Raw genomic sequence first — 27,196 nt, forward strand, 5'->3', positions numbered from 1 at the left:
TTCTGCCCGGACACTGAGGTCCAGCTCCGAGGGCCTTCTGGCGGTTCCCTCACTGCGAGAGGCCAAGTTACAGGGAACCAGGCAGAGGGCCTTCTCGGTAGTGGCGCCCGCCCTGTGGAATGCCCTCCCATCAGATGTCAAAGCGATAAACAACTACCTGACATTCAGAAGACATCTGAAGGCAGCCCTGTTCAGGGAAGTTTTTAATATGTGACATTTTAGTGTATTTTTCATCTCTGTTGGAAGCCGCCCAGAGTGGCTGGGGAAACCCAGCCAGATGGGCGGGGTACAAATAATAAATTATTATTATTATTATTATTATTATTATTATTATTATTATTATTATTATTATTATTTCTGAATTTGTTGAAGCTGTTCTCCCACACCAAATAATGCGCACAAAAATATCTCTCTGTATTAGGAGAAAGTGTGCATAAAAGTGCACATATTAGTGATGGCAACATATAAAATGCATTATATTGGGGAAACTCTTGCAAAAATGTGTACATCTGGCAAATCGTCACGAGGATTTCTTTGTATGTAAAAAAATTACAGAAACGGGGAGAACTGAAATCAAGCCTGGAAAAAGCGAGAAAGCAAGAGGAAATGGAATCGGCCTTCCCTAGTCCCAGGGTTAGGGGAAAACAGCAGCCAGAGAGCCCAGATTCCAAGCTGACTCTTGACCCTTTGCTCCTCATTAACTTTCTGACCACTCCACTGATGCTGGATTTGGCTTCTTTTACTGCTTTGGCCTCTGGCCAGTTCCAGCGATTAGAGATCTTCTGAGTGCACCTTGGAGGGCGTCCAGCCTGGCATCCATCACAGCACCACAAGTGTGTCGAGTGGCGTCCGAGGCCACGGGGCCCTCTCCAAAACAAACACGTTGGCGGGAGGCTCGGTGACCGCAGGGCACCTTGCCCAGGGAAGACGCCAGCCTGGACTCTTCCATTCAGAGGCACCCAGGGGACCACCGGCTGTTGCCATAGCAAGTTTGGAGAGGAAGAGGTAAAAGGGGGGGGGGGATCTTGCAGTGGGTGTGATTTTGATGGCTGAAGGATGCGCTGGCATGCTTTTTGACTCCACCAAGTCCTTTTGCGCCATGCAGAAACATATTCAACAGAACTGTGTGGTTTTTGATTTTAATTTTTATTAGAAATTTTATTTACAACATAACAAAAAACCCCACCTCCCCAGTATAGAAAAAATATTAAACATAAAGGTAAAGATACTCCTGACCATTAGGTCCAGTCGTCACCCACTTTGGGGTTGTGCGCTCATCTCACTCCATAGGTCGAGGGAGCCGGCGTTTGTCTGCAGACAGCTTCCGGGTCATGTGGCCAGCATGACAAAGCTGCTTCTGGCGAACCAGAGCAGCGCACAGAAACGCCGTTTACCTTCCTGCCGGAGCGGTACCTATTGATCTACTTGCACTTGGATGTGCTTTAGAACTGCTAGGTTGGCAGGAGCAGGGAACGAGCAACGGGAGCTCACCCCGCCGTGGGGATTCGAACTGCCGACCTTCTGATTGGCAAGCCCTAGGCTCTGTGGTTTAACCCACAGCGCCACCCGTGTCCCTACAATAAACATACCGGTAACATACAACAATACAAACAACCAAATAAAGGACTTCCTTTATCCTATACCTGGTCTCCTTATTTACTTCTTATAAGCTGTTTCCTTTATGAATAATTATTAAGATTTTTCTAATTATAACTTAAATATCTACAAAGTCTCCTGCAGACATTAATTGAAACAAGTCCAGGTATGTATTTTAGGGCGCTGTTTTGTGAAGTATTCTCTGCATTTTCCCCATGCTTTTTGAAACTCTTGTCTAGTGTGGTCTCTAATTGCCTCTGTTAATCTAGCCAGTTCAATATACTCTAACAGTTTGTCTTGCCATTCCTTTTTTGTTGGCACAGTTTCTTTTTTCCAGTTTTTAGCAGTTAGAATTATTGCCACTCCTGTGGCATAGAGGAATATTTTCTGATCTTCTCTTGCTATACCTGTGTCCGTTCTCCCTAGTAGAAAAGCTCCTGTATTTTTCATAAAGCTATACTTAAACATTTTTTAAGCTTAGAACTGTGTGGTTTTTGATCAGATTTTGAGCATCGTTTTTACTCCCTCTCCCTCTCTCTGCAGTCTCCTCTGCCTCTCATGTTCCTCTCCGAATCACTCCAAACAACTGTCTTCAGACAGAAGCCCATACCCACCAACATTTCTCCAGTGAAAATGGGGACATCCTTGAGAAGGCAGGGTCCAAAGGAAAGCAGAACAATATGATGGGCACCAGCTTGGCTGCAGGAGTTGCCAGAAGGAGGCGTACAAAGCACCACTCAGGGACTCTGGATTTGTGAGGTGACTACTCCTGAGACTCTTCTTCTCCTGAAGATATCCTGGGTGATTGCTATGGGATGTGAAACACAAGAGCAGTCAAGTACAACCTTCCTAGAGTGAACTTGTTCACACATGGGGAGGAATGTTTGTCCAGCCAGCAGGTAAACTTCCTGTTTCCTTCTGGGCTCGGACAGACTTCCTCTGCATGTGACTAGAGGTGGGCGTGGCCTCACCTGTGCAGGTAAGGACAAAAGCACAGGGCAGGGCAGTCATCTCTCTCTTTTTGACTACATGCATCGAAGAAGCAACATCTGCTTAGCCAAAGATGCTCTTCTGGCCAAGAGAGGCCAAAGAACTGTCTCCTTATGAGATAGTTTCCAAGTGTATGTTACTTTTCTAAGATAAGTCTGCCTTCTGGGATCCGATTGTGAACAGAATGTTATTAAACTCCTTTTATACTTTTACAGAAGACTGTGTCATGTCTTATCTTTTATGAGGGAATAAGGGAAAAATACCAGAACAGTTATTATAGAGGCTTTAGCGAGCCTGAGCAAACGCATCTGCTGCAAGTTTAAAAAGGGGAATGTTACTCTGCTACTTGTTAACACAAGTCGGAAAAGGCTATAATCAGACAATATATCCTCTACTGCACCCCTGAACATTCCCACAATTGCCCTGAGTGAAGCCTCCAGAGGAGCCCCATTGAGGCTCCCTGCCTGGTTGTGCCAAACTGGGTCTTTGACCAGACTAAAATAAAGCTTCGTTTCCGCCCTGTGCAAAGCAAAGGAGGTTTAGGATCAGAGTTTTGCTTTTCCTAGATGGGTTCCCTTCCTCTTGAATGCAAACCATCACACACCCCCTGACACGAACACTTTCAGAGAAAGAAAAAAGATTTGGGGGATTGTCCTGCATCACAGGCTGAGCCAGGGACGTTCTTCCTGAGTCCAAACCAAACCTGTCTTTTTAAGGACAGAAGTGGAGATGCGTTGCCCATGATGCAATTCCTCCAGTTTATGACATCAGAGGCAGACTCCCCACCCAATGCAGTCATGTTTCAAGGGGAAGATTCACAGAACAGGCAGCCCCTGGCAGGGAATCCTGGGCGCGGCTGATGCTCCGCTTGGCTTGTTTATGCCAAATCTGGTTTTCCTGTGGGGTCTTTTCTGCTCTATGAAGCCTGGAAGGTGGAGAGGGGTGCAAATGCTGAACACTCCTATGCTCAAAGCAACCCAGGGCATTATCCTCCTGTGGGGTCAAGAAATGGGCATCTTCTCTGTGCCTTCCTTACGTCCTGCACCGCCGAGTTGGCCTCATGCCCACTAGGAGTGGGCATGAGGCCAACTCGGCGGTGCAGGACGTAAGGAAGGCACAGAGAAGATGCCCATTTTCTGAAGGAGGTAAGCCCTGGGTGCTAGGTAGGCCCACAGATCCTAATTGCAGATATTTTCGAGCAAGCTGCAGCTAGAAGGCAGGCGGAGAGTCAAAAGCACTCTGCACGTGCTTAGATGCCCTCTTTGTTGTCGTCGTTTAGTTGTTTAGCTGTGTCCAACTCTCCGTGACCCCATGGACCAGAGCACGGCAGGCACTCCTGTCTTCCACTGTCTCCTGCAGTTTGGTCAAACTCATGCTGGTAGCTTTGAGAACACTGTCCCACCATCTCATCCTCTGTCGTCCCCTTCTCCTTGTGCCCTCCATCTTTCCCAACATCAGGGTCTTTTCCAGGGAGTCTCCTCTTCTCATGAGGTGGCCAAAGTCTTGGAGCCTCAGCTTCAGGATCTGTCCTTCCAGTGAGCACTCAGGGCTGATTTCCTTCAGAATGGAGAGGTTTGATCTTCTTGCAGTCCATGGGACTCTCAAGAGCCTCCTCCAGCACCATAATTCAAAAACATCAATTCTTCGGCAATCAGCCTTCTTTATGTTCCAGCTCTCACTTCCATACACCACTACTGGGAAAACCAGAGCTTTAGATGCCCTCTTACTAATTTATTTTGCAAAATTTATATGCCGCTTAGTTGTAAATAATTTTTTTAAAAAAACCTTAAAGTGGTTTACAAAAAAAAAAAAGAAGATAAAAGAATAAGACAGGTGTGGTGAGATGGGTTAGTGCTGTTAACCAGAAGGTTGGTGGTTTAAGCCTGTGAGAAGAAAAACACTGGTTCCTAAGATTTAAAGTCCCAGGACCTTTTAAAATAAATTCTGGGCAAAATTGATGGAACAGATATGTTATTGAGAATATACACTTGCAAGTGGGTGACCCAAAAAAGCAGGCACACCCGATTTCATCAAAGCATGAATATTTATTCCCTGTTTCTGAGCGCAATTAATAAGAGCAACATTTATTCTGAAAAGGCAATCAAAAAGCAACTTGAATTATTCCTCTCAGAGCCCAACCTGGGACAGCTCTGAGCAGGTTTCCTGCATTTCAGGGGTTGGGCTAGATGACTCTTGGGGTCCCACCCAACTCTAAAACCCTATGAATAAAACTATCAATAAGAAAAACCGACAGCAATAATCTAAGACTGTCGAAAAGTTGAAAAATCAGCAGACTAAAAATAGATCACAACTCACAGCACCACCTTTCTAAACTTCTGGGTAGGCTGGTTTAAACAAAAGGGCTTTTTGTAGGTGCTGAAATGAGTACAGCCAAGGCACCTGCCTGATTTCGATAGGCAGGGAGTTCCTGTGGGAATGTTGTGTATAGCAGGAGAGGATATATTGATTAAATATTAGCCTTACTCACTCATGCTAGTGAGTCAAGTAGCAGAGCACATTCCCCTTATAAAGTAGGAAGTTAGCTTGCAGATTCATTTGAATCTCTTTAGTTAAGCAATCCAGTCTGGCTTGCCCAGATTGGATTATTCCTGGTAAATCCCCTTTTGATCCCTCTCAAAAGAATAAAGACACAGCAGTCTTTCTTTGAAAGTAACAAGAAGTTTACTTACATTTAGTTCACAGTGTGATCCCTGAAGGCAGGCTTTGGCTTGTACAGTGGTACCTCGGGTTAATAATAATAATAATAATAATAATAATAATAATAATAATTTTTATACCCCGCCCTTCTGGCTGGGTTTCCCTGGCCACTCTGGGCGGCTTCCAACTGAATATTAAAAACAATACAGCATCACAGATGCTTCAGGTTACAGACGCTTCAGGTTACAGATTCTGCTAACCCAGAAATAGTACCTCGGGTTAAGAACTTTGCTTCAGGATGAGAACAGAAATCGTGCGGTGGTGGCGCGGCAGCAGGGGGAGGCCCCATTAGCTAAAGTGGAACCTCAGGTTAAGAACGGTTTCAGGTTAAGAACGGACCTCCGGAACGAATTAAGTTCTTAACCCGAGGTACCACTGTATTCAACTTGAAGTGTGGGGATTTGGGAGCAGGTGGCAGGATGCTATGTGCATGCCAGGAAGGAAATGATGAGAATTCTGCCCCGATACAGGCTGAAAACTGCAACTTGTGCATGCATCCTGCAAGGGCCGGGTGAGGGTCCAAAGCTCTCCGAGGCAGACTGGTGGGCAGTGTGATTGTGACAGGAATTTTGAGGTCTTAGATATATGTTAAATGTTCATAAGTGTACCAACCAAGCACAGGAAGGCCGACCTGGAACCATTTTGATTCCCAAACTGAGCAAATGTTTTCTCTGCAAGGTCAAAGTGGGAAACCTCCCCATTGTCTCTTTCCTCACAAATCCTGTCTTAAGGACACATTTAAGATATGAATAGGGCGTGAGCCTGACTCTGTGAGGTTGGTGAGCCAAAAGGGAAGAAATAGAGAGCTTCCACATTCAGGGGCAGTCTATCCCTGAATACCAGGAGTGTGTGTGTGTGTCGGGACATGCCATTTTCTCGTTCGCCTCAGGCGTCAAGTTTTCTTGAGCCGGCCCTGACTGCCGTGATCCAGGGGTCTTTCTTCCCAGACTCTTGGTCTTCCTGCTCCTCCTGCGGTGTTATGCCCAGAGCCTGAGGCGCCATCACAGACTTCTCACTCCAGCCTCCTCCCTGATGTCTCCACCTCCAGGGACGCCCCGACACCTTGGGAGAAGCTGCCCCCTGCTGCCTTCCCTGCCATGGACCTATTTGCCCGCTTTGAGGAGTTCCTGGACATTGTGGTGTGCTTGGGCTTCCTCTACTTCCTCTCCTACAGCTCCCTCTTCCTCTTCTACTTCCTCCTCCTCGTGCCCTTGGCCTTCATCTTTGAGGGAGAGGAGACATTGAGAGTGGCAACCTCCTTTCTGCAATCTCCAGCTCAATAAAGGGTGAATTTGAATACATGGCGCTTTGGGAAATATGAGTTGCTGAGACTGTAGTGCTGTCTGTCTAAAGCCGTCCAGCGGAGGCTGCTCCATGAGGGTGAATGGGGAAAGGGGCTGGTGGGTTAAGTTTGGTGGGCCAGGGAAATAGCTTGGTCCCATCTATCTTATTGCTTTATTATTCATTTCATTAAAAAAAATGCTTGATTGCAAATATATGTACAACTAAAAGTTTTCTCCACCAGTGAGCGCCATCATTATTACAAGTATAAAAGCTAAAGTTAAAGGGACCCCTGACCATTAGGTACAGTCGTGGCCGACTCTGGGGTTGCGGTGCTCATCTCGCTTTATTGGCCAAGGGAGCCAGCGTACAGCTTCTGGGTCATGTGGCCAGCATGACTAAGCAGCTTCTGGCGAACCAGAGCAGAGCATGGAAATGCCGTTTACCTTCCCGCTGGAGTGGTACCTATTTATCTACTTGCACTTTGAGGTACTTTCGAACTGCTAGGTTGGCAGGAGAAGGGACCGAGCAACAGGAGCTCACCCCATCGCAGGGACCTTTTGATCGGCAAGTCCTAGGCTCTGTGGTTTAACCCACAGCACCACCCGCATCCCTAATTACAAGTATACATTCTATAAAATCTTAAATGAACCAGGCATTTGCTTATACCGGTGAGAATGAGCGACTGTGTGCCTCAATATTTGTATAAGAAACGAAATTCTGCCACGCAGCCAAATAGCACTCATTTGAACTCTTCACTTCAGATACTTTTAGTTTATGAGAGACCTTTTCAAGGAGCGAATTCTGGCAAACGCTGAAGTACAAGCAGTCCAGATTACTGAGATTGAAAGTTTTCCAGGATTTGGTAATGGAGCCCTCTTCAGAGGCGAGAGAGAAGTTCTTCATTTTTCAAGTCCTTAGGAATATATAAGCAGAACCTGCTGGACCAAGCCCAGGACCCTTCTAGGCCAGCATCCTGTTTTCACAGTGGCCAAATACCCCTAAGAACCTAGGAATCCAGATAGACTGATTTGGACCTGGAGGTTCCATTAAAAGAGCCTGGCTGTTGGAACAGGCCAAGGGCCCATCTAAGTCTAGCATCCTCTTCTCACAGCAGCCGCCCCGGTACCTGTGGGAAACAGGTAAGCAGGGTCCAAAAACAAGAGGCTTCTTCTCTCCTGTGGTTTCCAGCAACTGGTATCTGGAAGCATTTGCTGCTGTGGAGGCAGAAGATAGGCCTCTTGGCTAGCAGACATTGATAGACTTCTCCTCCATGAATTTGTCCAAGCTTCTTTTAAAGCCATCTATGTTTGTAGCCATCACTGGCTCCTGTGTCTGCGTTACTGAAGGGGAAGGAAAAGAAGCTCTTCTGCCCTTTAGTGCTTTATTATTATTATTGTTGTATTTTTTTTATTAACAATTTCAACAAAACAAAATATCAAAACATAAGGCAAAGGTAAAGGGACGCCTGACCATTAGGTCCAGTCGTGACCGACTCTGGGGTTGCAGCGCTCATCTTGCTTTACTGGCCAAGGGAGCCGGCGTACAGCTTCCGGGTCATGTGGCCAGCATGACTAAGCCGCTTCTGGCGAACCAGAGCAGTGCACAGAAACACCGTTTACCTTCCTGCCGGAGTGATACCTATTTATCTACTTGTACTTTTTGGTGTGCTTTTGAACAGCTAGGTTGGCAGGAGCTGGGACCGAACAAGGGGAGCTCACCCCATTGCAGGGATTCGAACCGCCGACCTGATCGGCAAGCCCTAGGCTCTGTGGTTTAGACCACAGCGCCACCAAAAGGTGGGGGGTATGAATATATATATAATAATAATAGTAGGAGAAGTCAGTGGCGTAGTGTGGGGGGTGCAGGGGGGCCGGCCGCAATGGGCGCAACATCTGGGGGTTAGGGTTAGGGGGCGCAAATCCACGGGTTAGGGAGCGCAAATTACTTGCCTTGCCCCGGGTGCTGAGAACCCACGCTACGCCACTGGGAGAAGTGTCTGTGGGTTTTGTGAGCTGCTTGCGAAGGATCCATGGGCAGGTTTTTTAGATTGAGCAATGCATCTGCTGATCCAAAATACAAACAGGCAGAATGCGTGGTCCCTGTACAAAGGAGTGGGAGACCTGCAGAAAACCCTTATCTAAGAGGGGCATTTGCTGGTTTCCTATTCCAGTGCACCAAACGGATTTGGAAAATGTGGGATTTCAGGACCTTTCGCTTAGTGATACAGATGAAACACCCCTGCAGAATAGCCCGTGTTTGCTTGAACCTTGCAAAACTGGTTTCTCCTGAGTCTGATCATGGGGGCAAGAAAATGTACCTGGTGCCCAAGACAGAGTGAATCCACTTTCACAGAAGCTTGACAGCTCTAATTAAGGATTTGTGGGGTTTGGGTTTTTTTTGCTCTTTGGGCTTTCCCCCCTTATGGTCACAAGATGGCAACAGAGCTGCATGCGTCTTCCACATTTCAGCCCAGTTCAACGTATCCTTTTAACCATCTGAAGGTGGCACTAGACACATTGTTGGTGTTTTGCAGAAGGAATTGAACTGTATATATGAACTTCAGATCTGTGCAATTAAAGTGGATTCAAGCAAATCCACTTTTTATTTACCTGCTTCGAAAAAGCAGACTTGTAGTTTGGAAAGTGATAGATCATTGCATTAATGTCATGGACTGGCTGGACACAGAGGGGGGGCGGGGAGACACCAGCTAGGGAACCCCCAAGGGAAGAAGGCTCAGAGCCAGGGGATTGGTGGTGGGATCACGATGAGTAGTCAGATTGAGAAGAAGGAGCAGACCAAAGGTTAGGTGTTGGAAGCTGAAGAGGCAACAAGGTTTAGTGAGCAGGAAGAAGCCGGCAGACTGTCTTGCCAGAGTGGTGCATGCTCCAGTTCTCTCCCGCTTGGACTACTGCAATGCACTCTACATGGGGCTTCCTTTGAAGGTGATTTGGAAACTGCAATTAATCCAGAACGCGGCAGCTAGACTGATGATTGGGAGCGGCCGCCGAGACCATATAACACCGGTCCTGAAAGATCTTCATTGGCTCCCAGTACATTTCCGAGCACAATTCAAAGTATTGGTGCTGACCTTTAAAGCCTTGGCCCAGTATACCTGAAGGAGCGTCTCCACCCCCATCGTTCAGCCCAGAAACTGAGGTTTGGCTCCAAGGGCCTTCTGGCGGTTCCCTCATTGCGAGAAGCCAAGTTACAGGGAACCAGGCAGAGGGCCTTCTCGGTGGTGGTGCTCGCCCTCTGGAATGCCCTCCCATCAGATGTCAAGGAAATAAGCAACTATTTTACTTTTAAAAGACAACTGAAGGCGGCTCTGTTTAGGGAAGTTTTTAATGTCTGATGCTGTATTGTTTTTAAAATGCAGTTGGAAGACGCCCAGAGTGTCTAGGGAAACCCAGCCAGATGGGCAGGGTATAAATAATAAATTATTATTATTATTTAAAAAGAAGCTGTGGCAGAGAGCAGTCCAGAAGCAGAGGCTAAAGAGGAGGGAGGCCAAGATGCAAAGTGGAGGCAGGCTGCTGAGGGTTGCCATATGTCCTCTTTTTCCAGGACTCTGTCCGGGTGGATTTATAAAATTTGGCCAAATGTCCAGGTTGTTTTGTTTTGTTTACAGTAACCCAAGAAAAATGTCTAGTGCATTAGACTCAGATCTAAGGCACCCGGCTAAGCTAGTCTGCAGCAGAGAATCACAACAGAGCAACATCTTAAACCAGCTCCATCCTGTAAAAAATCACTTCTCTTGTGATTATTTTCTGTTTTTTTTTTTTTTTTGGTAAACCGCTGCAAGGTTTCATTTTAGTTTTTACAATCCAGCAGCACATAGATGGTATGGAACAGACAAATAAATAAGTGTGTTTGCTTTTTCTGCAAGCTGCACTGAAAGGCCAGAGGAGCTGCAGCCATACCAAAAAGTGACCACGCTTGCCTTTTATGCAGATGAGCCTAGCTGGTTCTGTTTGTGACCTCAGTGGGATGGATTGCTGAGGGGAGCAGCCAGGCAGCAGCCCAGTGGCCAGAAGGGGAGCGTGGTTGGGGGTTGGTGGGGTGGGGGAAAGAGAGCAGGGGCACAGGACCATCTTTAGTGCCAGAAATAATGTGAGTGTCCACCTGAATGGCCAAAATCTGCCCGGACTGGGAGGTGAGCCTTGGAGGTGATGAGGAGCCATCCCTCTGAAGTCCTTCTTTGAAACACGGAGCCTACAGGTGGGCAGGATCATAGAATCATAGTAGAGTTGGAAGGGACCCCAAGGGTCATCTAGTCCAACCCCCTGAAATGCAGGACTCTCAACTAAACCATCCATGACAGATGGCCACCCAACCTCTGCTTAAAAAACTCCAAGGAAGGAGAGTCCATAACCTTCCAAAGGGAGTCCATTCCACTGTCGAACAGCTCTTACCATCAGAAAGTTATTCCTGGTGTTGAGTTAGAATCGCTTTTCTTATAACTTGAATTGGTTCAGATCCTGCCCTCTGGAGCAGAGGAAAACAAGCTTGCTCCATCTTCCATATGACAGCCCTTTAGATATTTGAGGATGGCTGTCATATCTCCCTCTTAGTCTCCTCTTCTCCAGGCTAAACATGCCCAACTCCTTCAACCATTCCTCATAAAGCTTAGTTTCCAGACCCTTGATCATCATGGTTGCCCTCCTCTGCACACGTTCCAGCTTGTCAATATCCTCCTCAAATTGTGGTGCCCAGAACATGACACAGTATTCCAGACGGCGTCTGAGCAAGGCAGAAAATAGTGGTATTATTCCTTCCCTTGACCTGGACACTAGAATTCTGTTGATGCAGCCTAGAATTTGTTGTTTAGGCGTTTAGTGGTGTCCGACTCTTCGTGACCCCCTGGACCAGAGCTCCCGTTTCCAGGGAGTCTTCTCTTCTCATGAAGTGGCCAAAGTATTGGAGCCTCAGCTTCAGGGTCTGTCCTTCCAGTGAGTGCTCAGGGCTGATTTCCTTCAGAATGGAGAGGTTTGATCTTCTTGCAGTCCATGGGACTCTCAAGAGTCTCCTCCAGCACCAGAATTCAAAAGCATCAATTCTTCGGCGATCAGCCTTCTTTATGGTCCAGCTCTCACTTCCATACATCACTACTGGGAAAACCATAGATTTAACTATAACGGACTTTTGTTGGCAAGGTGATGTCTCTGCTTTTTAAGATGCTGTCTAGGCTTGTTATTGCTTTTCTCCCAAGAAGCAGGTGTCTTTTAATTTTGTGACCGCTGTCACCATCTGCAGTGATCATGGAGCCCAAGAAAGTAAAACCTCTCACTGCCTCCATTTCTTCCCCTTCTATTTGCCAGGAGGTGATGGGCCCAGTGGCTATGATCTTCGTTTTTTTGATGTTGAGCTTCAGACCATATTTGGCACTCTCCTCTTTAACCCTCATTAAAAGGTTCTTTAATTCCTCCTCACGTTCTGCCATCAAGATTGTGTCATCTGCATATCTGAGATCTTAATTCCGGCTAGGGATTTAGCCAGCCCAGCCTTTTGCATGATGAATTCTGCATATAAGTTAAATAAGCAGGGAGACAATATACAGCCTTGCTGTACTCCTTTCCCAATTTTGAACCAATCAGTTGTTCCATATCCAGTTCTAACTGTAGCTTCTTGTCCCACATAGAGATTTCTCAGGAGACAGATGAGGTGATCAGGCACTCCCATTTCTTTAAGAACTTGCCATAGTTTGCTGTGGTCGACACAGTCAAAGGCTTTTGCATAGTCAATGAAGCAGAAGTAGATGTCTTTCTGGAACTCTCTAGCTTTCTCCATAATCCAGCACATAATCTAGAATAGCATTAGCTTTTTTTTGCTGCTGCATCACCCTGTTGACTCATGTTAAGTTTGTGGTCCACCAATACCCCTAGATCCTTTTCACACATGCTGCTAGTAAGCTAAGTGTTCCCCATCTTATATTTGTGCAGCTGGTTCTTCCTGCCTAAGTGCCAAACCTAACACAACAATTAACACGAGAACATCCTTAGCAGGGGTAGGACCTGACTCAATATTTGGTGGCAGTCATTGTTGGCAAAAGAGAGGCTGATCCCAAACTCTCAACAAAAACTAAGCACACAACTTAATCCATGAGCTAGTGAAGACTAAGCTAGCTTGGCAGGAAAACTGGCGCTTATCCTGACAGCCTCCCTAGGTCTTGCCCCAAGTAAAGGTAAAGGGACCGCTGACCATTAGGTCCAGTCATGACCGACTCTGGGGTTGCAGCGCTCATCTCGCTTTATTGGCCGAGGGAGCCGGCGTACAGCTTCCGGGTCATGTGGCCAGCATGACTAAGCCGCTTCTGGCGAACCAGAGCAGCGCACGGAAACGCCGTTTACCTTCCTGCCAGAGCGGTACCTATTGATCTACTTGCACTTTGATGTGCTTTCAAACTGCTAGGTTGGCAGGAGCAGGGACCGAGCAATGGGAGCTCACCCCGTCGCGGGGATTCGAACCCCCAATCTTCTGATCGGCAAGTCCTAGGCTCTGTGGTTTAACCCACAGCGCCACCCGCGTCCCAAAGAAGTTTAAAAATGCAGACCCAAATCCCCCCCCCCGCTGCAAAGAGCCCATGGCACAATAGCTGATTTATCAGGGTTAGCATCACTGCAACTTTATGCAGCGTGTCTGAGAGTAAGTTTCATTAAACACACCGGTCTCAGCTTCTGCCTGCATAGGGTCCACTTGGAAAACACACTGAGCTTTCCCCAAGGATCTTCAGTCAGCTGAAATGCACACTCTAAGCTGCTAGCTTGAAGCGGGGACCCCATCAAAGGAAAGGAAAGACGTAGCCAGCCTCTGATTCCCTCCCTGCTAATCTTTGTATCCATGCCTGATGACCTATACCTTTGGGGGAGTTGTTGATCACACCTGAACAATACATTTAACCCCCCCCAAAGAATCCTGGGAACTGTAGTTTGTGAAGGGTGCTAGAAACCCAAACCCCCAAACTACAGTTCCCAGATCCTTTGAGTTACACCATGTGCTTTAACAGATGTGACCTCTGGTTCCCTATGTCTCAAATGCATGGCTTGCAACTACCAGGATTATTGTAGGCCTGATTCTGTGGAATGCCCTCCAGATCTTCCCCGTTGAATGTTGGGTGTTTGATGAGGACTTTTTTTTTTCAGTTCAGCAGGCATTTTGGGGACATTATTTTATTCTTATATACATAACTTAAGCTTTCACCTGTGGTTTGGGTTCCTTTAAAACATCATTATTAGTTGACTGATGAATTGCTTTTATTGATTGTTCTGCAAATCGCTTTGTGACCATTTATGGTGAAAACGAAAAGCAGTCCAGCAAATAATAAATGATAATAATGCTAATCATCTCCCACAACTTAAAGCCTCAATGTCACCTCCATCACCTGTAAAGGGAGTCCAGCAATTGCCCTGATAGATGACACTCTCACGCCTTCTTTCAAAAGGACTGTGCTCCAGGAGTGGAAGGATCAGTTCATTTTGGTTCTCTCAGTTTCTCAATTTTTGAATTTTACATTCAGCTCTCCACACTCCTGCAGCAACCTGAGATCTTCTTTTTTAATCCTCTTGAAAATCCTTCAGCATTCTAGTGCAATTTTCTCCAGATGAACACATTTTTGTATTCAATTTTGGCTACGGTACACTCTTCCCCAAGCAATTTCTCCCAACAGAATGCAATTTTGTACAGTACTTTCCTGAATATATTCATTTTCATGCACACTTTTACTTAATGCATGGATTTTTTTTTTGTAAACGTTGGATAACTGCCTTGCAAAATTCAGATAAGTACGAACTTTAATGGATGGCTGTGTTCTGCTCCTCACCTTGTTTCAGAAAGTGCAAATTTGATTGATCAGCCTTTAAATGCAAACACAGTTGAATCTGCCCTCTGCCACATCACTTGCACTTAACCTCCAGAGCACCACTGGTAGGATTTTTGCCTTGCAGGGAATTGGGTCCCTTCCCACTTTACAGTTCTATGATAAGTCCTGACCTGACGGCCCCTCATTGGCTCCCTCTCTCATTCCTGCTTCTGCTTCCATGCAGGTAACACCACGATGCTTCTGCAGCCTCTCTCCAACCCTCCCCACGCCCAGGGAGCGGGCGATGCCGTCCTCCAAGCAGGCTCCTTCCCCAAACTTGAGCGGCTTTTGAACGTTCTCCTGCTCCTGGCGGCTCTCCACTTCCTCATCCAGACAGCCATTTATTTCTCCTGCCTCTTCCTCATCCTGCCCATGGGGTTTGTCGTCTCCAACGTCATCTCTGGGTAAGTTGGAAGGGGAAGAGGGAGGTGAGCGTCTTGCCAAATGAAAGGCGGTGCTTTTAAGAACTTTCTGGTGGCAAGAGTTGTTGGGCAGTGGGACAGACGAGTTGGAAGAGACGCCCAGAGTCATCTAGTCCAACCCCAGCTATACAGGATTCTCAGCTAAAGAGCCCCAGACAGATGGTCATTCAACCTCCAAGGAAGGAGAGTCCACCACCTTCTGAGCTTGTCTGTCCTACTGCCCAACAACTCTTTCCACCAGAAAGTTCTTCCTAATCTGCAATCTTGTAATTTGAATCAAGTGTTTTGGGGCCTCCCCTCTGGAGCAGCAGAAAACTAGCTTGCTCCATCCTTCATGTGGCAGCCCTTTTGATATTTGAAGACCACTCTCAGATCTCCTCTCACTCTCCTTTGTGGGAATGTTCAGGGAGGCAGGAGAGGATATATTGTTTAATAATATCCTTCCTAACTTGCGTTAGCAAGTCCCTTTACTTAGCAGAGTGCATTCCCCTTTTAAACACAAAGCAGTTCGCTTGCTGCAAGCTTGTTTAAGTTTCTCAATATAGGATTCCTGGTAATCCCCCTTTCTCTCCCTTAAAAGAATAGACACAGCACAATCTTGTGTAAAGTATTATAAAAGAAGTTTAGTCACACATTTAGTTCACAGATGGACCCCTGTAGGCAGACTTAGTTACAGATATATACATACATGTGAGCCAATCCCATATGGAGGTGATCTCTTTGTCCTCTGTTGGCTGAAAGCTGAAAGCCAACAGAGCATCTCTGGCTAAAAAGAGCTTTTGCTTCTCCTTTTTTGTTACCTGGGCAGGTAAGGTCACGCCCACCTCTAGCCACATGCAAGTCAGGAGGAAACAGGAAGTTTTCTACTGACTGGAGCAAACATCCCTCTGCAAGTCCACTCTAGGAAAACAAGGAATGTTGTACTTGACTGCTATCTATGTATCACATCACACATCCTTTTCTCCAGGCTAAACATACCCAACTCCTGTGATGATTCCTCCAAAGGCTTGGTTTCTAGACCTGTGATCATCTTGGTCTCCCTCCTCTGCACACCTTCCAGCCTGTCAACATCCTTGTTAAATTGTGGTGCCTAGAACTTGACCCAGTAGAAAGCAGACTTAGAGCAAAGTCCATTCCCCAGAGCTTAACTGACAGCAGAAACTCACTGCTGCAAGATGTGGAGACTGAAAAGGACGAGTGGACTGCATTAGACCACCTCTAGTTTCCTTTCTGTCCCCTCTCCCCCTGGTACATCCACATTCGGCACATCCTTGAAGCTCGCATGTCGCTGCCAGTTTATTTCATTTTTGTTGTATTTTCATTTACAAACTTGCACTCTTCAATATGCCTTAGAGACCTGCCTTGTGTAGGGATGTGAACAGATGCTGGGAGAAGATTTTCCGGCAGGCTTAAAATGGTAATTCAGTTACAAAGACATGCTTAAAGGTAAAGGGACCCCTGACCATCAGGTCCAGTCGTGGCCGACTCTGGGGTTGCAGCGCTCATCTCGCTTTATTGGCCGAGGGAGCCGGTGTACAGCTTCCGTGTCATGTGGCCAGCATGACTAAGCCACTTCTGGCGAACCAGAGCAGCACACGGAAACGCCATTTACCTTCCCACTGGAGCGGTACCTACTTATCTACTTGCACTTTGACATGCTTTCGAACTGCTAAGTTGGCAGGAGCAGGGACCGAGCAACAGGAGCTCACCCCGTCACAGGGATTCGAACCGCTGACCTTCTGATCGGCAAGCCCTAAGCTCTGTGGTTTAACCCGCAGCGCCACCCATGCCCCGCCCACACCTTGAACCACTCCCTTATTTCAGAGTGGGTCTCTTTTGGTTCCAGCCACCTTGCAAATAGTCCCACTTGCTTCTCCCTTCTGTCCTCAGGGCAAACACCATAATGGGCGCTGCATCTTCCGAGAATCTGAGGACGGGGCATGCCTTGTGCCAGGGGGCCGCGGGGGAGAGAGCCCAGCAGACATCCTTCCACCTTTACGTCCAGGGGATCGAGGATCTGGTGATGTCCTTGGCGGTCGCTTACTTCCTGGTCCGTGTTGGGCTGATCTTCTGCAACCTCATCTTCATCCTGCCCTTGATCTTCTTCCTCAGTGAAAGGAGCTGCTCTTGAGAGGAGCAACCACGAATAAAGGGAGAGCTTGGAAACATTGGTCCTGTGTAGAGCTGCTCTTTGGCAGGTGGGCCGGGCTGTTGTGCTGGGAATGGAGAGGCTCCGGTCCATGGGCCAGATGTTGTTGTTGTTTAGTCGTTTAGTTGTGTCCGACTCTTCGTGACCCGCTGGACCAAAGCATGCCAGGCACTCCTGTCTTCCACTTCCTCCCACAGTTTGGTCAAACTGTTGTCTTTGTCCATGGAGTTTTCTTGGCAGGGATACTGGAGTGGCTTGCCGGTTCCTGCTCCAGGTGGATCACGTTTGGTCAAAACTCTCTGCTATGACCTGTCCATCTTGGGTGGCCCTGCACGGCATAGCTCATAGCTTCTCTGAGTTATTCAAGCCCCTTCGCCACGGCAAGGCAGTGATCCATGAAGGGGATGGGCCAGATGAGCCCCCCCCAAACCTTTTTGCCTGGCCCATGGGACTCTACAAAGGTCACACCCTCTTGCCAGTCCTTCACCATGCCCTCCGTGAGTGAATTTTCCTGTCTGGAACTATCTAAGAGCCCTCTGGCAGTAAATCACAGTTTTTAAAAAACTCTGCTCATTTATGTTTCACAGGGTGTGAAAAAAAGGCTTTGCACCTTGTCTGGCAGAGAAACCTCATGCCTTGCACCCTCCTGGGCAGTGCCCGCCCGCCAGTGACTCCCGAGCCTCCCCGTATCTGTCAAAACAAAGGGGGAAGGGGGCAGGAGATCTGTACCGCCGGACGTCCCTGGTTCTCCTTCGACAGTGGCGACGGGAGTGAGCAGCTCCTGAAGCAGCCAGAGCCAACTGCGCTACCAGGCTGGCTCCGGGCTGCTGAGGCTGCCGCTGCCACGTTTCCCAGGGACAGATTTGCAAATCTGGGGACATTCCGGGGACAGAATTTGTCCAGGGACAGATTTGCAAATGCGGAGACTGTCCCCTGGAACCAGGGACGTCTGGTAACCCTAAGTTAACTCTTTACAGTGGTACCTTGGGTTACAGACGCTTCAGGTTATATGCACTTCAGGTTACAGACTCTGCTAACCCAGAAATAATACCTTGGGTTAAGAACTTTGCTTCTAGATGAGAACAGAAATCATGCGGCGGTAGTGGGAGGCCCTATTAGCTAAAGTGGTGCTTCAGGTTTCAAGTTTAGAACAGACCTCCAGAACGAATTAAGTTCTTAACCCAAGGTACCACTGTATTAGCACAAAAAAGAATCTCTGCAGACTTGGTTGAGTGTCAGGCCTAATGAGCGCAGCCATTCATCCCCAGCAGGTCTTGCCCCATGAACCTGAAAGTCCTCGCCTGCCAACAGCTGCCTAGGTCTCCTCTTCCCCAGAGCTTTCCAGAAGCATTCAGAGACTGCGCCTGTGTGCAGCCTGCTCCTGCTCTTCCTGTTTCAGCCCTCTTCTGGTTCTAGGGGACAAGTGGAGAGGGGAGCTCGTCTCGGCAGGAGGGGGAGACACCCATGACTCTGCACCATCTCTGCCTCTTGGCCTCCCTCTTCCCCTTGCCTGCTTCAGCTTCTGCCACTGAGTCTGGTCTTCTCTCTGCCTGTTGCCTCCTCAGCTTCTGACGCCTCCTGTTCCCCAATCTTCTCCCTCTGACCTCTCATTGTCCCACCACCAACCCCCAGGTTCTGAGCCTTCTTCCCTTGGGGGTTCCTCAGCTGGTGCCTCCCACCGCTGTTCTGCATGCAGCCAGTCCTTGACAGTTTCTATATTCCTCTGTTCATCTAGCCCAGTAAGATAAAGGTGAAGGGACCCCTGACCATTAGGTCCAGTTGTGACCAACTCTGGGGTCGCGGCGCTCATATCGCTTTACTGGTCGAGGGAGCCGGCGTACAGCTTCCGGGTCATGTGGGCAGCATGACTAAGCCGCTTCTGGCGAACCAGAGCAGCGCACGGAAACACTGTTTACATTTCTGCCGGAGTGGTACCTGTTTACCTACTTGCACTTTGACGTGCTTTTGAACTTCTAGGTGGGTAGGAGCAGGGACCGAGCAACGGGAGCTCACCCCGTCGCGGGGATTCGAACCACCGACCTTCTGATTGGCAAGTCCTAGGCTCTGTGGTTTAACCCACAGTGCCACCCGTGTCCCAGTACCTGACCCCTAATGTGGTGCCTATGAGCAACACAGTGCCCTCATGCACCTGCAAGGCCTGCTTCTAATTTTTCATTTTTTAAAATGGTGTTCTTTGACTTGTTTTATTGACTGAGGGCAGGGCTTCTTCTCAGCCAGAACTCAGTTCCGGCACCTCTCAGGTGGGCGCTATTGCCATTATAAGAGAACAAGAGAGGTGTTTCTGGTGAGTTCTGGCACCTCTTTTTCTAGAACTATAGCACTAGTCGCCTTTTTGGGGGTGGGGATATTGCCTGCTCTTTGTTGGCCTGTGGGTTCTTTTGGGTTGCATTTGTAGGTAGCCATCAATAGCCCTCTCCTCCACGAAGAAGCATTGAATTGTCCATTGTGAGGAACTTTGTTAGCCCAAAAATGGAAAGCACCAGAGTTACCAACAATAGAGGAGTGGCAAACGAAGATGGTTGATTATGCAGAACTAGCAAAACTGAACTGTAGAATCCAAAATCAGGAGGAAGCAAAATTCCAAAAAGACCGGAGTAAATTTATGAAGTACATAAATAATAACTGTAGAAATCTGAAGACTCTGGCAGGACTGAAATAAATCTTATGATGTAGATAGGATTGGATACAATAAGAAACGGTGGAAAAGTAACTGACATAAGAAAAGCTGTTGAAGGGAGGGAAGGAAGTCAAGGATCAGTGTGGGTAAATGATTGTTGAATTTTACTGTAGAATCATAGAATCATAGAGTTGGAAGAGACCACAAGGGCCATCGAGTCCAACCCCCTGCCAAGCAGGAAACACCATCAGAGCACTCCTGACATATGGTTGTCAAGCCTCTGCTTAAAGACCTCCAAAGAAGGAGACTCCACCACACTCCTTGGCAGCAAATTCCACTGTCAAACAGCTCTTACTGTCAGGAAGTTCTTCCTAATGTTATGTGGAATCTTCTTTCTTGTAGTTTGGATCCATTGCCCGTGTCTGCTTCTCTGGAGCAGCAGAAAACAACCTTTCTCCCTCCTCTATGTGACATCCTTTTCTATATTTGAACATGGCTATCATATCACCCCTTAACCTCCTCTTCTCCAGGCTAAACATGCCCAGCTCCCTTAGCCGTTCCTCATGAGGCATCGTTTCCAGGCCTTTGACCATTTTGGTTGCCCTCCTCTGGACACGTTCCAGTTTGTCAGTGTCCTTCTTGAACTGTGGTGCCCAGAACTGGACACAGTACTCCAGGTGAGGTCTGACCAGAGCAGAATACAGTGGCACTATTACTTCCCTTGATCTAGATGCTATACTCCTATTGATGCAGCCCAGAATTGCATTGGCTTTTTTAGCTGCCGCGTCACACTGTTGGCTCATGTCAAGTTTGTGGTCAACCAAGACTCCTAGATCCTTTTCACATGTACTGCTCTCAAGCCAGGTGTCACCCATCTTGTATTTATTTTGTTTGTTTGTATTAAATAAAACACCAATAAAAAGCATTATCCATTGTGAGAACAGGATGGACTAGATGGGCCATTGGCCTGATCCTGTAGGCTCTTTTCATATTCTCAAGACCGAATGTCCTCCTTCTGCTGTGTATGTGCCACTAAGTTCTGTTCCTGTTGCACCTGCTGCTAGCAGCTCAGTAGCATTTGCACTCATGTTCTGGGCTTCCCAGAGGCACTTGCAGGACCCAGGCTCTCTGCTTAGAGTGGCTCTTAGCTTCCAATTGGTTGCCTGTCTGATGACCTCACAGGTGGGTGGCGGCTTTGTCCTCTGCTTCACAATGGGAGCTCCCGGGGCAGGTGCGGTCCAGGGTCTCCCTCCAAGCCATGGTGCCTTGATCAAGATGCTGCACCCGTTGGACTCCTGGAGCTCTCTCCGGGCCACAGGTTAGCTGTGGACTGCAGGCTAAGAGGTTTGGAGCCTGGAGGTCAGAGGACAGCCTTCTGGGTGGGAATCTGGCACTGGGAAAGTCAGCAGAGCTGACAGGTAGCACACTGCGGCTTCTGCCCAAGGATGCAATTGTTGCATGGCTACCTAATCTCTGAAAGGTGAGCGACGTCTGGGGTTCCAGCAGTTACTCAGGGTTCTGTTTCCTTGGAATGAAGGTCAGCGGAGACAGTGGTAGGTTTGGGATACATGGTTTTATATTCACGTACAGACAACGTGGGCGTAAGATGGAGTGGCTCTAACACGGGACTGAAACTGCCTTGGTCGCACTGGTTGATGATCTCCGGCGGGCTAGGGACAAAGGTGAGAGCTCTTTCCTAGTTCTGCTGGATCTCTCAGCAGTGTTTGATACCATCGACCATAACATCCTTCTGGACCGTCTAGAGGGGCTGGGAGCTGGGGGCACTGTCCTACAGTGGTTCCGCTCCTTCCTCCTGGGCCGTGTTCAGAAAGTGGTGGTGGGGGATGAGTGTTCAGACCCCTGGGCTCTCACTTGTGGGGTGCCCCAGGGTTCTGTCCTCTTCCCCATGCTTTTCAACATCTACATGCAGCCGCTGGGAGAGATCATCAGGAGGTTTGGGCTGGGTGTTCATCAGTATGCGGATGATACCCAGCTCTACCTCTCTTTCAAATCAGAACCAGTGAAGGCAGTGAAGGTCCTGTGTGAGTGTCTGGAGGCGGTTGGAGGATGGATGGTGGCTAACAGATTGAGGTTGAATCCTGACAAGACAGAAGTACTGTTTTGGGGGAACAGGAGGCGGGCAGGTGTGGAGGATTCCCTGGTCCTGAATGGGGCCCCCTGAAGGACCAGGTGTGCAGCCTGGGAGTCATTTTGGACTCACAGCTGTCCATGGAGGCACAGGTCAATTCTGTGTCCAGGACAGCTGTCTGCCAGCTCCATCTGGTACGCAGGCTGAGACCCTATCTGCATGCGGACTGCCTCGCCAGAGTGGTGCATGCTCTGGTTATCTTCCGCTTGGACTACTGCAATGCGCTCTATGTGGAGCTACCTTTGAAGGTGACCCGGAAATTACAACTAATCCACAATGTGGCAGCTAGACTGGTGACTGGGAGCAGCCACCAGGACCATGTAACACCGGTCTTGAAAGACCTACATTGGCTCCCAGTACGTTTCTGAGCACATCTGGTGGGAGGGCCTTCTCGGTGGTGGCACCCGCCTCTCCCCAGATGTCAAAGAGAACAACAACTACCAGACTTTTAGACGACATCTGAAGACCGCCCTGTTCAGGGAAGTTTTTAATGTCTGATGCTGTATTGTTTTTAATATTCAGTTGGAAGCCGCCCAGAGTGGCTGGGGAAACCCAGCCAGATGGGCGGGGTATAAATAATAAATTTATTATTATTATTATTATTATTAAACACAGATCTTGCTTCTCCATTGGTCACAGCTTTCGATCCAGCACAGAGCAAGGAGGTCTCTGTGTATCCAGCTTCCAACCAGCTCAGCTGCCACACACCACACCTGGCTATTATTCTCCTACCTGGCAGCAGCTAGGTGAGGGTGTGTGTGTGAAGGAAAAGCCCACCCTTGTGGAAGAAATACTTCCACAACTGGGTGTGAATGAGCTCTGGGAGGAACGGGAGACGAAATGGGATTGCCACCTGCAATCATGTTGACTAACAAGCCGATGTGGGGAGGGATGATTTTCAACAGGACTGGTGGGTGAGAGAGGAGAGAAGCTTATGCCTTTCTTTCTACTACGACTTTGATGAAAACCACCACATCCCAAGTGGTAATCCTGTTGAAAATCATCTCTTCCCCTCCCCTGCCATTCATTCTTTTGAAAATCTCATGTGATTGCAAGTTGGACCTCAAAGTCCAAACTAGGGGTGCAACAAAACTGGAAGGGTGAGGGGGTTCCTTCAAAAACAGAATGGCTGAACAAATTGGTAGAATTTGCTGAATTGGCTCAAATGACAAGCAGGCTGAGAGGTTAACAAAAAAATTATTCAACAATGGGACATGTTCAAGAACTACTTAAAAAAATATATATAACAGTAGTGTGGATTCTTTGACAGCATTTGACTGATTTCTGTATACATGAATGAAAAGGTTCTAAAATTTAGTAAGGAACTTTAATACAGTATAATTAGTATAATGTTAAGTTTTGTACAACAGGAAAGTAGAAAAGGTAAAAGCATTGGGGGTGGGAAGTCGCATGTGTATATATGTAGGAGTGTATGGTGAATTGTATTGTATTTTGAATTGACACTGTTTTGTAATCCCCGCCCAAAAGACCATATATAATTATAGTGGTACCTCTGGATGCGAACGGGATCCGTTCCGGAGCCCTGTTTGCATCCTGAAGTGAACGTAACATGCGACTGCGCGTCTGCGTGTGCGCAAGTCGCGTTTAGCCGCTTCCGCGCATGATGTCATTTTGAGCATCTGCGCATGCACGAGTGGTGAAACCTGGAAGTAATGTGCTCGGTTACCTCCAGGTTGCCACGGAGAGCAACCCAAAAATCTTCATCCCAAAGCTACTTCAACCCGAGGTATGACTGTATGTTATCATATCAAGTAAATTCAATAAAAAAATAAAAGCAAAAAAACAAACTATGGGTGCAAAGTTTGATTGACTAAATCAATCAGCCTGAGGCTTTCGGCCTGAGAAGAGCTATGCTGGCAGGGGGCTTATGGGAGTTGTAGTCTAAAACATGGCTGTGCTAGCCAGGACTCATGGGAGTTGTAGTCCTGCACATGGCTGTGGCGGTGCGGGGCTGATGGGTGCTGTAGTCCAAAACATGGCCAGCTGGCAGGGCCTGATGGGAGTTGTAGTCCTAAACAATCCAGAGCAGCGGTTCTCAACCTGTGGGTCCCCAGATGTTGTTGGACTACAACTCCCATCATCCCTGAGCTCTGGCCTTGCTAGCTAGGTGTAGGCCAACAACATCTGGAGACCAACAGGTTGAGAACCGCTGATCCAGAGGATACCAGGCTAGGGAAAGCTGCCTCCATCCTATTCACCCATGGTTCCTCTTCCCCATTCATTTCCAGGGAATGCACGCCCCCCCCCCCAGCCCTGTGGACCATGGTGCTACCTAGCAGAGGAAGAGCTTAGCGGAAGACCCCAGCCATGTGCATGGCCACCTTTGTGATAGTGCTCTCAACCACTTACTACTTCTTGATGACCGACCGGTTCCATTCTGAGCTAATCGCCTCCACCCAGTTCCTCGGCCCCTTGGCTGCCCCGCTCCTTGATGTGCTGCGCATCACCTCTGACCTAGGGCGCCACATCATCTACTTATTCATCTCTGGTGCCCTTGCCTTGCTGCTCTCTACGATCTCCTCGTGGGTGCAGGAAAAGGTGCTGGAGGAGACCAAGAATGTGGGCTTTTCCTTAGGGTCGTGAAATCAGCAGGGCTTGGAAACAGCCCTGTTGCAAAACAAGACCATGTGGGAGCTTTCTATTTGCCCCTAAACACTGCAATAAACATGCCTCCCCCTGCATGGTGTTCTTCTAGCGTTAAGTCTTGGGTTTTAACTCCGTTGACAGCTAGGAAGACCCTAGCAATTCGCAATAGGCAGAGACGTCTGCACTGTGAGTGGGTGGGAGAAATTTAGCAGAGATGAAAGTTGGGGCTGCTAAAACGCCACACAGCTCAGGGTGAAAAGGGATTTTGCCAGGAAAACCTGCTCTATAATGTTGAATTGGAACTAATCAATCATTTGGGTTTCCCATGGATTGCTGTTTGTTCCGATTCAGCAGTAAAGAGCAGATCTTCATGCTCTGGGGCAAAAAAGAAAAAAGAAGTGCTTGGACAGGGAGCTTTAAAGCACAGACTTCTTCATTTCAGGGTCATGGATTGGAAACCTAAGTTGGGCAAAAAATTCCTGCATTGCAGGGGGTTGGAATAGATGACCCTCATGGTCCCTCCCAAATCTACAATTCTATGATCTGTGCCTAGAAACATGGCAAAAAAAAGCACGTCTGAATGAGCCCTGAAGACAGCTTTCTCTGGTCCTATGTTGGTTTAGCGTTGCACCGCTTTGCCCAACAAATCTTTTTAAAAAAAAATCCCATTACTAAAATTAGTCATGATGATTCAGGAGCAGATTAGTATTGGGGTTTTTTGGGTGGCTCCCCGCCCCCCAAAAACCCCTTCCCACTCAGAATCTTGTCTGGGTTTTCTGGCCAGAGCTGAATGAGATCCTAACCACTGCCACCACCCCATGGACCACAAGAGAGACCTACCCATGGAGACATATCCCAGCTCCCATCTGGACCGCTAGGCTAGCCACATTAGGGTCTGTATGACGGAAGACCTCTGTGGGAGATTCTGTTCCAGTAGTCACCCCATGATGACTTTCTGAAGGTTGACCTCTACTGCTTTTTCCATTGTACTTTTCTGGAGGAGGGTCGTAGGACATCAGGTCCCAGGTTCAATATCTGGCATCTTCAGGTGGGGCTGGAGACGCCCCCCATCTGAAACTCTGGGAAGCTCAGAACCCGGTCAACGGAGGAAAAATCTGAGAGAGCGTGGTCCAGCTTCCCTAACAGGAAGTCTTCTCCAGGTGGCCACCAGTCTTCAGCCAAAAGTTGAGGGCTTGCAGGGCTGCCATTACCCAGCTAGTTGGGTTTGTGACATCAGCAGTCAAGAAACAGAGTGCCCTCCCCAGGACAGCCACTCCCATTAGGCCGGGATGTGGTGTGGGAGACATCTCTGCCCAATGAACGGGTCAATAATTCAGACACGAGGACGGGCCTGGGGGTAACATCTAATGCTGAGCTCAGCCTAGAAGGGAGGTAAGTTGGGGCTTTCCTGCCATGGGAGCCCGAAGACCATACCGTGGATCCCACTGCTCATTTTTACCCCTGGTATTAAGAAGGGGCAAGGCCCATCCATCCCAGCATCCTGTTCTCAGCAGATGCCCCAATGGGAAGCCTGCAAACAAGAGAACGAGTGAAAGAGCACCCTCCATTGGTGTCCAACAACTGGTATTTAGTGCTCAATCAGAGCAAACGGCAATTTGAATTTTCTCTGGATTGCCATTTGCTCTGATTGAGCTTTAAAAAGAAGACTTTCATGGAGAATGCTACAGAGCAAAAAAATAAAGGGCACTTGCACAAAGGGCTTTAAAGCATAGACTATGCCTGTTATGTGGATGCGGGTGGTGCTGTGGTCTAAACCACAGAGCCTAGGGCTTGCCAATCAGAAGGTCGGCGGTTTGAATCCCCGCAATGGAGTGAGCTCCCGTTGCTCGGTCCCTGCTCCTGCCAACCTAGCAGTTCGAAAGCACATCAAGTGCAAGTAGATAAATAGGTACCGCTCCGGCAGGAAGCTAAATGGAGTTTCTGTGTGCTACTCTGGTTCGCCAGAAGCGACTTAGTCCTGCTGGCCACATGACCCGGAAACTGTACGCCGGCTTCCTCGGCCATCACTTACAGCTGCTCCACTACCAGTTGGGTCAGGGGAGGCTGAGGCGGCCCCTGGGTCTAGTAACACACCAACATCTCCCAAGCTGCAGAGACTGAGGTCTGAGAGAAGGAGAGACCTGAGTACTTGCAGGAGGAGTGCTCGTCTTCGGGCGAGACAGGGAGGTGAGTCGCCGGGGGATCAGGACCGGTTGCTACCCCGACAAAGATAAAAGGCTGTTGGACCCTGCCGCAGGTTACGGGAGCAACATTGCTGTATGCTAGAACCTGTCTGTGACTCTGTGCCTGACCCAGCCTGGTTTCCTGCCTTGACCCTGTCGGACTGACTCTTTGCGGAACCCTGGATTCGGGACCGGACCTGGACCGTGTTGCTCGGGTTTACCCCCGAGCCCAGGACATTATGATCCTGGCAGTTTTTGTTTTCAGTTCTTTTCCTAAGGATCCGTAGCATGGAATTTGCCTTTTTCACAGACTAAGAAGTCTGAAATGCTGCAACCTTTCTTCATATGGGTGCCACCTCCTTTATGGTCTACCTAGTTTAGCATCCTCTTCCCATGATGGTCAACCAGCTGCCTCTAGGATGCCCACAAGTAGGGCGTGCGCCAAATCAATCCGTATGAGCTGTCCAGCAATGGAATGGACTCCCTTGGGAGGTTGTGGACTCATTAGAGGGTTTTAAGAAGAGTTTGGTTGGCCACCTGCCACGCACAATTTAGTTGAGATCCTTGCATTGCAGGGGGTTGGACTAGATGACCATCAGGGTCCC

General features: G+C 48.2%; 2 protein-coding genes across 2 annotated transcripts in view; both read left to right on the plus strand.

The window, feature by feature from the left end:
- Positions 1-27,196, plus strand: part of LOC310852737 (PC-esterase domain-containing protein 1B-like) — a 390,021-nt gene that overhangs the window by 121,842 nt on the left and 240,983 nt on the right. The window lies entirely within an intron of this gene.
- LOC310852862 (uncharacterized protein) lies at positions 10,620-17,035 on the plus strand. The gene is made up of 3 exons (XM_083756995.1): positions 10,620-10,741; positions 14,628-14,847; positions 16,756-17,035. The coding sequence occupies exons 2-3, from the start codon at positions 14,639-14,641 to the stop codon at positions 16,994-16,996; spliced, it is 450 nt and encodes a 149-aa protein (XP_083613121.1). The 5' UTR covers positions 10,620-10,741; positions 14,628-14,638; the 3' UTR covers positions 16,997-17,035.

Source organism: Podarcis gaigeae, assembly GCF_964106915.1.
Source record: "Podarcis gaigeae genome assembly, chromosome: 9".
NCBI lineage: Eukaryota > Metazoa > Chordata > Lepidosauria > Squamata > Lacertidae > Podarcis > Podarcis gaigeae.